General features: G+C 42.9%; 1 protein-coding gene across 1 annotated transcript in view; it reads right to left on the bottom strand.

The window, feature by feature from the left end:
• DNAH9 (dynein axonemal heavy chain 9) overlaps positions 1-14844 on the bottom strand; it is a 213293-nt gene that overhangs the window by 61530 nt on the left and 136919 nt on the right. Inside the window, exons 56-59 of the mRNA XM_074922361.1 lie at positions 10345-10509; positions 7812-7952; positions 3855-4025; positions 1940-2062 (exon numbers count right to left, since the gene is read on the bottom strand). Coding sequence (XP_074778462.1) covers positions 1940-2062; positions 3855-4025; positions 7812-7952; positions 10345-10509 — 600 coding nt within the window. The remainder of the gene's footprint in view (positions 1-1939; positions 2063-3854; positions 4026-7811; positions 7953-10344; positions 10510-14844) is intronic.

Here is a 14844-nt window from a genome sequence, read left to right as displayed (position 1 = left end):
CAAACAGGACTAGCAAAGGCTTCCTTGGGCACTAAAGGAGTAATATGTATCCTAGGATGCATAAAAGGATCTCCAAAATGAGAATTGGAGCCCCAAACCTCTGAAATCTATGATGGAAGGAAGTTCACCTTCCAGAGGATACTTAGAGGACTGAAGTAGAAACTTTGCAGTGCAAAATGCTCCCAAACAGTGAAGAAAGACAACTCAGAAAGACTCCAGAGGAACTGAAATGCAACAATCACCCTATATATACACCTATGCTAAACATGGACAGAGCAGAGTTGAGAAAGCCCGAGATTTCAAGCAATAATATGTATGTACATCTGTGATCTACACAGATGTCACAGCCCAAAGTCAAAGTACACTATTGCAAAGCATGTATTTCATGGGCTGGATTTCCAAGTGCCCACGATTATGTGTGTTGACCCTAAGCATCCATTTAATTTATCTTCAAAGGAGAAATAAAAATAAAACTGCTGCTGTCTGAACAGGAAAACGCCACCGTTGAACAAAAGATGATTAAAGAAAGAGTGTAGAACCTTTTTTAATTCCTCCATTATTAGGGAAATATGCCTTTTAGAGGATGAACAGGGCTAGTTTAGCAAGAAGTTCCAAGCTTATTTTATGGCTGAAAACGTGATTGCGACATTTTCAACATGAGCTGGGATGCTTGCATGCACAGAAAGAGGCAGAGGCCCCATCCTCGCTGCCAGTGAAGGGATGGAGATGATAACTCCTGGCCAGGGCCGATGCATCTGGCTTGAATTGTTCCATGCTACCATTTAAAATCACTATGGGTGACCTGGGTGAGAAGCATCAGCTTCATTTGACTTCTGAACTACAGTCTGGTCTACAGAGTTCTAACTCTGTGTTAGCTTAAAAGACAGTGTTTGCCAAGTGAAGCACAGCTTAGCATGTGCTTGCATAGAAAGGACATGACACCATAAACCAGGGCTCCTGCAAAGCTGTGGCAAGCCCCACAAAAGCAATACAAACAAGAAAAGAATATCAGAGGTGTCTTGAGTCTGGATGAAGATATTTTATCTGGTCACCCTCCAGGAACCAGATACATCTTCTGCAGCATGGTGGAAGGGAGAGAAAGGGAAAACCCAATGATCCAGATGAAAATCTGAGAACTATCCCAATGAAACAAGGGTGTCTTCACTTCTTAATTTACAGCACAGAGAAATGTCCCACAAAGGCAGTATGCTATAAATCAGATTGATCTTAAATCATAGCAGTGCCAGAGACTGATCAGAAGCCACAGTAAAACAAAAGGTATCTCAAATCCAGCAAGGTGTGAATGAGCATGCCTAACTTGAAGGACATTTTGGTGCCTTCCAGAAAATAAATCACACCCTGCTGAATCGGTCCAAATTCAGCACAATTCGCATTTACTGACAAACAGGAGCAAAGATGGAATAACTCACATCTCTATGGGATGCTCTTCCTCAGCTCTCCTCCAAAGACATGGCAGCTGTTAGACCTTCTCATTGCCATGAGAGTGGTTTTCTGCAGAAGGTCTGTCAGCTGCCATTACTCTATCTCCAGCACATCTCAGCAGATGGTCATATCTACTTTAAATTCCCATCTCCTCCCAAATACAGTGAAGATCTCCATGTTCTTTACAATCTATAACAAAAAAAAAAAAACAAACCAGAGGATGTTCTTATTCATGTCTTACAGAAAAGAAGCCTAAATCTTGGAAAAATCATCTTCTCAGGGACACAAAGATCACCAGGGGTACAGTCATAAAGAGCCCACAAAGTTGGTCTTGTACTTACAAAACTCTCCATTTCTGTGGGACTATTGCGCTACTTCTCATGTATGGTCAGAACTCTGTTCACCAAAGGCCCTAAGAACCAACCTGAAGATTGCTGAAAGGCTTTTAGAGGAGATAAGGGATGCTGATTCCACACAGTTCAAGTGAAGCAGATACCTTGATTCCTCCCCAGGAGTGATTAGACAGGAACTCCACAGGGCTTGTGACTCTGGTCTGTGCTGGGTATCTTAGTAGGAAATCCAGTTCTGTTGTGTTGATTTCTTTACTCATCAGAAGTATCTGTAAATCCAAACAAACAAGATATCCTTGAGCAGCCAAGATACAAAGCAACAATATACTCTAGTAGATTCATTATTCAACTTATGTAGCTGCCAAATGTGTGGCTAAAAAGTGCACAGTGCCCCATGTTGGAGGGGTGTGATGAAACACACCATGTAGGTGCTTTGGGTCTCCCCACAAGAGGACAAGGAATGAGTATGGAGATTTGCAGCATAAGAGGAACGAAGTTTGGGAAAAATGTGTAGCAAGGGCTGTGATCCAGGGTCATAGACAGTACACTGAGAAGTGCCTCCCAGCAGAGACACACAGTTCAGGGTGTGCTGCAATGTCCCTGTACGTGATATTGCAGCTAGAAAACAGATAACTTCCTTGAAAGGAACCAGAGCATGCATATCCTAGGGCATACTACCAAGGTCTTGTCCATCTCTCACTATCTTCTTCAATTCTGAAAGTAAATAGAGACATTCTAAGAGTGTTTTGAGAAACAAACCAACCAAACCAAACCAAAACAAAGCCTTATGGTACATGCACCAAGAGAATAAGCAGGGTCTCTGAGGTCTCAAACACTGGAGAGGACCTGATTCAGCTGCTACCAATGTTTTTACCACCAATGGTGGCTTTTGGGAATTGTGGAAAGCCATACATGCTCATGAGCCCAGCTGGAGTCACTGCTCCAAGTGCACTGCCAGACTCCAGACTTCCGAAATCTCAGAGGCAAACTCCAAAACCCTTAACATCAATGCTGGGTGGAAAAAGAATAGGGCTAAAGTGGTGAGTTTGTAATTTCCTTGTCACAGATCCTAGACTGTATAATTTCCTACTGGGCAATAGCATCTGAAGTGTCCCTGGCATGTCTTCCACAAATGATGGCAATGAGTTACTCAGTTCAAGAGCTAACTGCTTTTTCGTATGGGAGAAACCTGTGCCTCATCACTCAACTGTCACCACACACTGAAATCATGGATGTTGGTTTTCCTGACAGCTTAAAGTGCCCCATTAACTAATTTTAATGCTTAATGTAGTTACAAGTTACATATTAGAAAATGTAGGTATCCTTTAGGTCAAAATTAAGGCTGACATTGCAAAATATAAGCTGACTTTTTTACACATAGACAATTTATTAACAAAATATATAGTTAGAGTCCAGCTTTTCTTGTATGTGTATATATATACAAGTACTTTCCCTTTTACACACAGTATTTTGTTACGTAGAATTGAAAAAATCATGGCAATCACTGAATCAAGGTTAACTAGATCAGTGCAGTGTTTCAGCAGTTCAAACTTGGTTCATATCTGTATTCTACATGCCATGGCATTTACACAGTCATTCACTGCACAAACTTAATAACAACTTCACAACACCATGCCAAGCCCTATTTATTGATTGAATTTTATTTCAGGATAGGGATATACAAAGGTCTCCCTTGCTCAGATCATAGACTAAAAATTATACTAACATACTAGACAAGAGACAGCAGTTATGTAGCAGGTGTTTCTTTTGGATAAAACCAATAAGCTTTTAAGACCAGCTTGCTTTGCCCTTTTTTTAAGGTCCTGCAAGCAGGTATTACTCTCTCAAACAATCATTTGTCAGCATAACGCAAATCAAACACAGCATCTGTGACTGTTATCAGCAAGAGATACAGAGAACAAAATCAGTTCCCAGCCTTTGTATCTGATGATCTGATGCTGAAGGCCACAGGTGTAACAGTTTGAGTTTTCTCTGCATGCCAATATCTTTGCCTGTAAAACAAATCATTGCATACAGGTTGCATGAAAGGGTGATGTTTACCTGGAAGGTAACTTGAGCGGTGTAGGTCAATTTATCACACTCAAACAGCCCCCGGGTTGTGTACTGGAAGACAGAGAAGGTAATGCTGTCGAGGAGGTTCAGCACGCGCACGGCCAGGCTCTCATCTGGAGGGGCCCTCTCAATGGCTTTCTGAAACACGATGCTGAATGCCTGGGTGGTGAGACAGAGAAGGACACCAGTGGTTTCTAGATGCTCTTTGCATGCTCCTGGGTATCACCTGAAGTGTTGCATTAAGTAAAGCCAACTCAGATACTGCACGTCTGGGGCCACAAAAGCACTCCCATCTGCCCAGCAGCGTGGCCCACCGGATCCAGGGGAACACATCTAGAGACTAGATCCTGTGTCTGCCTTTAGGCAGGCACTGATGACATTCCCTGTGACATTGCGCTCTCCTGGGCTTGAGAAAGTAGTGCAGAGACAGGCTGACTGCATTAAGACACAATGGATATAGGAAACGTTTCTCTGACCAGATGTGTTTGGGATTACACAAGTCCACTTTCTCTGCAAATGTTGAGCCAAAAGATAGTGGTGTTCCTCAAGGAAAGCATACCTCCCATCTCACAAATGCTTCAACTTAGAAAAAAGTAATCCCCTTAAATACAAAAAAGTCCCATGAACATTTTATTGTCTGGATTCATCAAAGGACTAGATGAGAAGGGCAGGTAGGACATCATCTTGTGGAAATGGGATTAACCAGTCAGTAAAGTCCCCTCGGGGATAGGTGCATGCATCGAGAATGACGCTCTTACATAAGATACTAAGGATTCCTGTAACATTTCTGATCTAAATAAAAATGACAAAAAACTTTCAGAGCTGTCCAAAGAAAACCCATTAGCAAATTAACAAATGCAACTGGAAAAAGAAAAAGAAAAAAAGAGCCCAAGTCCTGATTAGCAATGCAAAGGTTTCATACGCTGGGATCCAGCTAACAGGAAATAACCAAGCCAATACAAAGGGACAGCACCAACTGGATGAGGCATGACTGTGTTGGCAGCATTATTTTTAGGGTCTACAATGCCTCAACAAATTAAATTAATGTTGATACCTACTGCATTATTAAATAATTGTAGAATGCATTTTCCTGCTTAACATTTCCTTAAATTGTGTTAAAACATGCTGCAGAGTAGCATATAAATCTTGGGTGCTCTAATTTATAATGAGCTTTCAGCTATGTGGTAAGTATTTTTAAATCATATCTGTGCATCTTTACACTATGTTTTATGATCTGTCACCGAAATTTATTAGATAAAAACATTTCACCTAATAATTTTCTACGTATTTATACACATTGCTAATGTTAACTGGAAAACATAAACAAAATACAGAAGACTTAGATTAAAGGTGAAACCTCAGAAACTACTGTATCTATTATGTATGTGTAAGGAATGAATCTTTCAAAGGGTGCCCTTGCACAAAAGATATTCTGTACATTTTCCTGATAAAATTATTTCAACATGTGAGTTGTAGATATCAAAAAGAAAAGCTTTTTTGTGGATGAGTCTCAAAATACCATATTGCCTTCTCAGTTCCTTTTTCCAGGTCACTTGTCAAGGTAAAAAATTGTTTGGAAGAAATTCTAGACTAGAATGCCATCTCATTTAACTCTCCATCCCCCAAAATACCTTCCTCCTGTGATTAAAAAAAAAAAAAATCCATTTATTAAAACATTAAAATGAGAACTCCTGGATCAATAACCCAAAAGGCCCTTGGGTCTCTACTGGCCAGACCTATTGAGATGACCCTGCCAAGGCAAACGATGGACTGCACTTTCATTTTTACCACAGCAGGTCCTTAGGACCAAGACTTTCCCAGTGTCTGGACAGCACATGCAGAGCACAGAAAGAGGGGATCCCTGTTTAAGCAACTTCAAAGATAAAGGGGAAGGTCTGAAAGAAACCCCACATCCTATCAGTCAAGTAACAGAGAACAACTGATTCAGTGGTGCCCAAACATGAAGTAAAGACGTGAACTATGAATTCACTACTGGTCACATATTTCATTTTGAAGCTCTAGATCCTCCACCATGGTAAGTGGAGTCTCAGTCTCTTCACAGCTGCTATAAAGAAAAGCACTGTTGTCAAGAAACTTGGAAAACATGGCCATGGTCTCATTCCCATAAAAGCTGCTGGCTTCCCACTGGGCTCTGCTTCCACATGACAAGTGGTATGGTTTAGCCCCATCACTATGAGTAGTAATAATTACATTGAAAGCAACCTCTCATGTTGGAAATGTTCTTCAGGTGCTCTGGTCAGAACAGCTCGAGGTAGAGGTGTTCTCCAAAGAGGGACATCATTCCTAGTTCTCCATATAACACATCCATGTACTACAGAGCTACACTTGCTATGCAGGGAAGGGTAGTCTATTAGACAGAAAAGTAGCACAGACCCTTTGGCTATGTCTCTTCTATATTTATTTTAGGAGCAAAGGACAAGAAGTTGTCTCTCTCCCAGCACGGTCCCCACTGGGGTGTTCATACTGCCATTATGAGCATGCCTGTAGACAAGACTGCCAGCGGCCAGACTGTAGGGTGGTAACACACCCATAAATCCCATCTGGACTTCTAGTTCAGGGACATTCTAGGCTGTAGGTTTGCTTGTCTGTCTGATGACCACACCACACTGCAAGAGGAGCAGAAACACAGCCCTCCAGAGGCACTCCTCCACACTGCAGATAAGCGTATGTGCAGGCCTATACCAAAACTTGATGAATATTCAAGTCATACACATGCTACGTATTCCTTCATGCCAACCTAACCCAAAGTTAGATTTCACACCATGCTGTTGACCATCTGAAAAGCTTTTGTAACTGTAATGTAGGAAGCATCCAAGCTCCTGAAAGCCCAGCTGCTTGGGACCCTTCCAGTGGTGTAGAGATGGAAGTAGGAATGACTTGCTTTTTGTGCAGAAGTTGTCAATAAATCCCTGGTGATGTGGTCTCAGTGGGACAGGACTGTGTTTAGACTGATGTGATGTTTTAATACTGTGTCATTTGGGAAGTCAGGACTGTTTCAACATCAGGGTCTCGGATAATTGTTAAGGGCTGTGGCAATTCCTGTTAACTTATGAAATCTGCACAGGCATTATGACCCTGATGACATCACAGATACAGAACCAATGTAGATATAAAGAAAAGATTAACTGATGGAGCAAGTGACTCCAAATGCTGTGCAAAATCTCTGTGCATAAATATATAAAATACATAGAAAAAAGTATTTTGTTGGCTCTTTCCCCATATTATATCTTTTAAATCTATTGCTCATCTTGTTCTGCCAGACCAAGGCTGTGAATACAGAAGAAAGAACAAATGATTTGCAAGGCTCTGCTTTCCAAAGAAACCTCCTGGATTTTTAGTAATAACGGATGTTAATGCACCGCTAAATCAGACTGTGTCTTTCCACAAGACTTCAACTGCTTAGAAAGAAACAAAGCAAAAGAAGGAAAATCTAATTAAGGCTCATCTAACCTGAGCCCAGTCTGACCATCTGTGGTGGGCTGACTGGCAATTCCAGAGCCGAGTAGAGACCCTGGCCCACGCTCAGTACTCAGCAGAGGGACCTTCCCTTCTGGCATTCAGACCCACTCCTCAGCGGGTCTTTGCGAGTGCTGCTGAAACTCTGCTCCTTCTGCCAAGGGCAGCAATGAACACACTGCTCAGCCTTTACATCGAGTTTTGGACAAATTTTTCCTAATGAGCACTAAACACTATCACAAGTGAAGAGTAACATATGTTAGGTAGACATATAAAGAAATAAATTACACGAAACTTTTCTGTAAAGCCAAATCAGCAGAATGGTTTAGGTTAGATCACCATTTTGTCTGGGAATTCAAATATCCCCAAGAGGACCAAGACGATGATTTTGAAGCTCAGTAAGAGGAAGCAGCAGAGGCACTGCCTCCTGCAGCCATGGGCACAGCCCGCGGCTCATGGGGACGGTACCTTCAGAGAGAACTGGTACATGGGGTGGATGGCCTGGAGGTCGTTCATGGTGAAGTACAGCAGAGAGGCCCGTGCAGCAGCAGGCCTGTAGTGCTCTCTGGCCTCGTTAATTTTGGTTTCTGTCACCTTAGACTCCTGGACCTGGGAGGAAAACACAGGGCAAAATTACTGTGAAAATATCTTTGAGAATTGAGTACGCAGCCCAGGGCAGAGTTTACATCTGCCACAAAGATGCCAGGCGAAGCAGTGGGCAACCCACATGCAACCACTGCAGGGACCAGCCTCTGACCTCCGACCTGTGGTGCAGACAGGCGCGAGCTGCTGCTCCCAGCATCCCCTTTCCTCTGGCAGATTCTCCATTTAACTGCATTTACCACCCTGTTGCCCAGTCCTCTGTTTTCCTGAGCCCCCTTCGGGCTTCTCACTAGGACCCCTGCTCTTTACTAACTGGAATTGGTTTTCACATCAATGAGTTTCTCCTGCTAATTGCCCCCCTCCTGTGCGGGTCATTAATAACACAGGGTTGAACAGACTTAGTTCTGCTCTCAAGGCAGCTTCCCCTAAGGCTGAGAACTGCTAATTTATAACATCTATCTGCTGCCTTTCCTCATCAGCATTTAACACACCCCTACTTTGCTGGCCAGGTGTCTGCATAGCTGCTCCAATGGACATGGTGAAAATCCTTTTGGCAGATACATCACCCCATTATCATCTCAGCCCTGTTCATTCTTTCATTCCACTTCAGCAGCATAAAGTGACAACCTCAAGACTCTTTGGGGACTATTTTAGGGTCTGGCTATGTACAGTCATAACTGTCTTGCTACACAGCCACATGCTGCTGAGCCAGTGCTGATCCAGCTAGCTTAGCAAATCATTCATTGGGGATGTGGCAGAAAATGGCTCAGCACGTTGTACAAGTCAGTAGAGCATGACACAGCACCCACCAAAGCACATACGACTGGGTCTTCCTCTGCTGTGACCTGAGCTGGTGTGAGCACATCTGGCTGGCATACACCAAATCTTCCCAACAAAGCACAGACTGAGCCTTAATCTGTTATGTGCAACCAAGACATTTTGGGATCTGTGGGATAAGCCTGTTTGCACATCCATGAGCAATGATGGACTGTAATACCTGAGTCCCCCAAAAAGCAGCTTCAATATCTACTGCAGAAACAAGGATCCGCATGGACCATGAACCACTTGTCTACATCAGGTGAGTCTCACTTCTGCCAGCACTCATGTCTCTCCACTGACTATAAGGGAGCCCAGAGTCTAGATTAGATTTAGGCAACTAACTTTTAGATACCCCATCCCCAAAATTATTAAAAACTCTAGTAAAATAAAAGCCAGAGGTGGAGAACACAGTTGCTTTCTATAAATAGAGCAGGGAGGACTTCCATATAAAGGAAAATGTTGGATGAACATTTTTCTTTGGGTAGACAGACCAAGAAGAGAGTAAGGGTTGACCTGAGTAGCAGACATCTAACGGGGCCCTGAGACAGCTTTCCATGTGGGTACCAAACTCATAAAAAACACATGCAAACTCCAAAATTCATCCCTGTTGCCACAGAGCTGGCAGAGCTTTGCGACCACAACTTGTTTAGGAGTTTGAGAACTTCAAAAACACCTACTGCAAGAAAGAAATGCCAAGCTTGTAAGGTCAAAACATCCCTTCAACATCTCCTTTGGGGGTTCAAGCAAAGCCTCCTTAGGGAAATGAATGCATCTGATGCACCACAAATGTCTAGCAGAAATAATTCCAATTTTTAATGTGGAGGATCACTTGGTTCCTTGGTCACTGGGGCCACAGCACTGGAAGTGAGAGGCACTTCCAACCTGATCCCAGTATGTGGGTAAATTATTCAGGCAGCACGGGCCGGAAGAGGACAGGTGTGGGCTGTGAAGATGGGAGAACTGCAGAGGAAGGAGGTTGAGAATGGCCATACAGGAGTCATAGCACAATCCTGGCATGACAACCACACTTCTCAAGTTCCCTCAGTGGCAGGAGAAAATCACTGTGCATTTAACTAACCCCATCTAGCTAGCAAGGTGAATTAGGCAGGTGGCAATGCTGACACTGCACAGCTAATACAAACGCTGATTTATACTCTAAGGAATGGAAGGGTATGAAATACCCAAGTTCTTGTAGATTTACTTGAGATCGCAAACTCAACAGATTCCAGTCCCCAGTCAGTACTAAAATCCAACTTAATTGGGGAAGTGTGATGTATTCGGGATTACAGTGGAGCAGTTTAAAGCTGCCTTGATACAGTGTGTAAATTTTATTGTCTTTACATCAGGCACTGATGTTTTCTCTTGGTCTTAAGTAGGCCATTTAACATACAAAAGCGCCAAAGAACTAAATGGCCTGAAGCTGTCCAGAATGGAGAGCACTTCAATTTATACCACTTTATATTCTCTACTCAGCAGAAAGGGCAGAAATGGGCAGAGTAAAGAAGTTACATTCCACCCAGAAATCCTTAAATATAACATCACACACATGCTTTTCTCTAGGCTATCACTGGTTTTGTACCTTCTCTTCAATTTCTGCAGCTGTCTGTTTAGTGATCTCCAAGTTCTCCACCAATGCTGTGTCTCCCAGGAAGTTCCCAGATGCTGATGACAGCCGGGAGAGCAAGTTGTCCTCTAACGTTTTCAAGGTGATTTTGAATCCATTCTGTTGCTTTGTGAGATCAGACTGCAAATAATAAATTCAGACAGTTTTAGCCACAAAACACACAGTAAAGTGTAAGAGATTAACCACCTTCACATGGGAACAGGCTTCTAACTGTCAACTGCCATAGTCCAATATGGCTAACTCCCGCTCTCTGTGACTCCTGGACATGGGCAGAGGTCTGGGATCACTCCATACCCAACAAGCCATCGAATCAGAGAAACCTTGAACAGTACAGAAAGCACCAGGAGAACTGAGCCCTTTCACTAGGAATACATTAAAATGCCGGAAATGAATCAGGAGGAAAAGACCTTTATCCCCCATCTCAAACATATATCCTGCATCTCTGTTTTAGAAGTATCTATTGGGATCAAGTCAGCCTGGATAGTCCCTTTTGCTTCTCACCCCTCCTGGTGAATCTCTACACACCAACACCAGTCACACCAGCAATGAGGACCACAGGGTTAACACCTGGTGGCTGAAACAACAGCAAGGTCACTTGGGTCCAGAGATGAGCACAACATATCTCAGGCTCCGAACCAAGGGCAAAGTCACAGCCTCACATGGATTCTGTTCCCATTTGTATTCTGACCTCGATATCTCACTGGGACCAGTGGCTTACTGTGGTAGAAGCTGTACTTGCAGAGTCCCCCTGCCAGAGGATTTGCAAACTCGGCACAAAGACAGCCAAGCAGATACAGACCAGTAACAAGCATCTTGCCTCAAGGGCAGATCTTCTGAATTATTGTGCAAATTCTTCCAATTTATGTGAAATGCCCTCTTAGTTCTCCCCAGACACTTGTTCCATTTCCCTCTCTTCTGCAGAAATACCAGTCATTAACGCTGTTCACTGTGGAAACAAAGACTCTCATCTGGCTTCTTTTTGAACTGATCCTCCAGAATAGGCTTTCTCCCATGAAATGTGATTGCCCTATTCTATGTGTTTGCTCTGGGAAATGGCATCTTTCTTGGATTTCAGGTATATTATGTTATTCCACTGTATGGTCTTATTGTGAATGCCTATTTTTAGCATTATCACAGAAAACATCCTGTGGGAAAGCTGTGCATCTGATTTGGATGCTGCTAAGATATAAGCCTGGTGACTATTCTCTACATAAATGAAGTCAATTGCTAACACCCTGGTACGTAAAACACTACTGTGTGACACAGTTTTCAATCCTCAGACTGTATTTAAGTGACACAACCGAGAAATTCAAGTAACTTGCGAAACAGTGTTTTATAGCCCTGAAAAAAATAGCCAGCTCCGTGAAGTAGCAGACGTGGTACGCATGGAATTAAGACAAGTTCTGTGCCATAATGACTGGCACATAACAGATTCATTGTCATAAGTCAAGTGATTTAATGCTCCAAAGACAGTTTTTGGAAAACATACCTACACATTCCAACCACCTAGCTGGTCTGGAAGAGCCCCAGAAATGGGAAAAGTGACCCTACATCTCTTCCAATTCCACAACACATAAGGGAACAGCATTTGCTCTGTTGTCATATTTTCAAACAGATTAACTAACTCTTTCATTAATAAGTCATCTTTCAATATTTGGGCTGAAATTTCATATACTTGCTGCACACACACTCCTTCCATGTTAATGTCAACCCAAGTATTCAGCAGAGTGTGCACTGAAGCATGTTTTTTATTGGTATTTCAGCCATAAATGGCTGCTTTTAAAGGCCTGTTCTGTAGACATCGCACACAGGAGTTTGCCCATGGTGGTAAATATTTTACAAGTTTTGAAACAGAAAACTAACATGGCTAATTTTGTGTGTTCCTGTCATTCAAGCATAGCATGACCTGAAAAATGACATTTTGCAAGCTATTATTCCAGACCATGGACTGTAAGCCCTGGAGTTATTAATGAGGATATGTGTGATTGTTGCTCCAATAGCTTGTAATCACCACAAAATTTCTGAAACACACCCTTAGAAGTGCATACAATGCTATATTCCCTACAACAGCCTGCATCTGTCGCAGCTATACCATGCTCTTGTTCTCAGCAGTAGCAAGGTCATAATTTCTTATTTCTGCAGTGGAGCTCGTTATCTGTTATTTCACAGTTGATATATAACAGCACTACTTCTGGGACACAGGTTACCCTGAGAGCCTTCAAAATTTCATTCCATGAAAAAAAAAAAAAAAAAAGTTCACCAGAGATACAGGCCAGTTTTCCAAGGTTCACTACCAACCACTTCCCAGCTCAACCACAGTAGTCACCTTCCTCTCCTTGTCCTTTCTGCTCATTTTATTGTATTATTTTACCATCACAAAACAGAGGAATAAAAAATTCCTGTGTTTTTCAGTCCACTCCTGCAGAGAACCTTCTTTCCTAAATAAGAACCTCAACAGTGTCCATCACAGCCTGAGTGTTCAGGGACTTTCACACGTGCTTTATGTACTGAATCAGCAAGGCACGACCCTACCTCATGGCTTATTCACCTATAGCTTGGGACACAGCTGCCTAAATATTCTTCTTAAAGCTGTTCTCAACACTAAACAGACAATGAATTTGAAGAAAATGCCATTTGAGACACTTCAGTGCAAACAGTGAAGTCTGGTGAAGGTGGAAGATACTTGAAATCAGCCCTGGTAAGACTGTGGACCACAGGCAGTGCCACCAGCACATGAACCACAGTCATCCTTGCAAAAGAAAGTTGCAAACAAGACTAGTTAAAGGCCAGAGGGTTTGTACTGACCTAAGAAGGAAGGTCTGAGGACTTGGCTTTGCTTGCCTTAGCCTAAACTGATTTCAGCTTCTCTTAGTTGCGATTCTCACAGCCGGGTCACTACTGCCTTAACCTGTTTTAGCCTGGCTTTAACTTAGGGTCAGAGCAAGTAGTTATTCTGGACAGATTGATCTGTCTCTAGAACCAAAATATGGTAGAGTGCAAATGTGGTCTCAGACTCTGAACACACATTGTAACAAGAGTGCAGCCCTGTGAATCAGATAAAGATAAGAAGGAACAGAAAGACTGAGTAACTGGAAATCAATGAAGAAAAAGATTATGAAAATGGATTGTGTTGAGAAAACATTTAGAAAATGCTAGTGTTATCATAATTGGATTAATAATAGCTGTTTGATGAATTTTGATTAGGTTATTAACAATAAATTCTGGGCTCCACATACAAGATGTGCTCCATCTTTGCCCATAACATGGTTTTGAGCTCAGTAACTGTTGTGGAGGAGTCACCTCTACCTGCCCACAAGCCAGAGCCCTAAACCTTCCCCAGGCACAAAATGCCTGTCCCTTTTGTCCCAAGGTAGAGAGGATGGACTGAAACACACTTAGAGATGTGGCCTCTCCTTTGGAGAATCCAAAGAATAAAATCTGCATCTTCAAGTAGCTCCTCCAGCTACCAGACAACAGCCCTTGGGGCTTTTTTCACATCAGTAAATAGACAAGGGTCAGAAGAAGGTACTGAGCCCCTGGCCAGCTGTCATGCGCAGAGGTCAGTGCACCTGCAGCCATTGCAAGCCCCCCTCAACATGGCTAAGAAGACAAGTCTCTGCTTTTATCCCATCAGGGAAGAGACTTTTTTGACTGATTGTTCCTCATCCAGCAGAACATCATGAACACAGCCTGGTTTTCTCCTCCCTGATACCTGCTGGGCAGCAGGACTGTAGTAGGAGGGAATTAGATGAGAGGGAGAGAAGAGAGAGTGGGCTATGGTATTATCTTGCTGTGGTGATATAGAGAAAAAGGTCTTAAATATTCTTAAAGAAAAATAAAATTACATCCCACACCAAACTGTACCTGCTTAGTGCTTTCTGAAGTGAGACTACAGTCCCATACCCCCCGCAGCTGGTGGCACAGCTGGCACCCAGGGACGCATTTCCTGGCCCTGTGCCCAACCTCCTTCTTCCACAACACACACACCCTGAAGAAGCAGGGACTTCAAAAGACGTGATCCTTAATTCACATCATTTTCTCTGTTTTCTAATACACAGTTCTTTTACAGCATGGGAGGAAAGTGCTGCTGATTCTGAGTTACTATTTTCAGAGCCTAACTGTGGATCTGTTGACCGCACATGATATTGAATTTGTCTTTCTTATTGTGACAGCAACCATTAACAGCAATGCTGACAAGGCTAAGAGGAACAGTCCTTAACATAACAGCAGTTAATGACACCCCTATGCAAATCGTGGTCATCCCCCCAGCCCCCTCCCGTGCAAACCAGCAAAGGAAAGCAGCGGTTTGTAGCGTTTGTGTGAGGGGTGCCTGATCAAGAGGCTTTGGGTCTCTCACTGTCCCAGTGAGATAGCCACAGCTGCCATATTAAATCAGTTCATTATGTATTTTTGATGCCATCTTTTGGCTCGTTAGCACATGAGCCTGGTTAAAAC

This window comes from Athene noctua, chromosome 18 (genome assembly GCF_965140245.1).
Source record: "Athene noctua chromosome 18, bAthNoc1.hap1.1, whole genome shotgun sequence".
Taxonomy (NCBI): Eukaryota; Metazoa; Chordata; class Aves; order Strigiformes; family Strigidae; genus Athene; species Athene noctua.
This window is presented reverse-complemented; position numbering and strand designations above follow the sequence as displayed.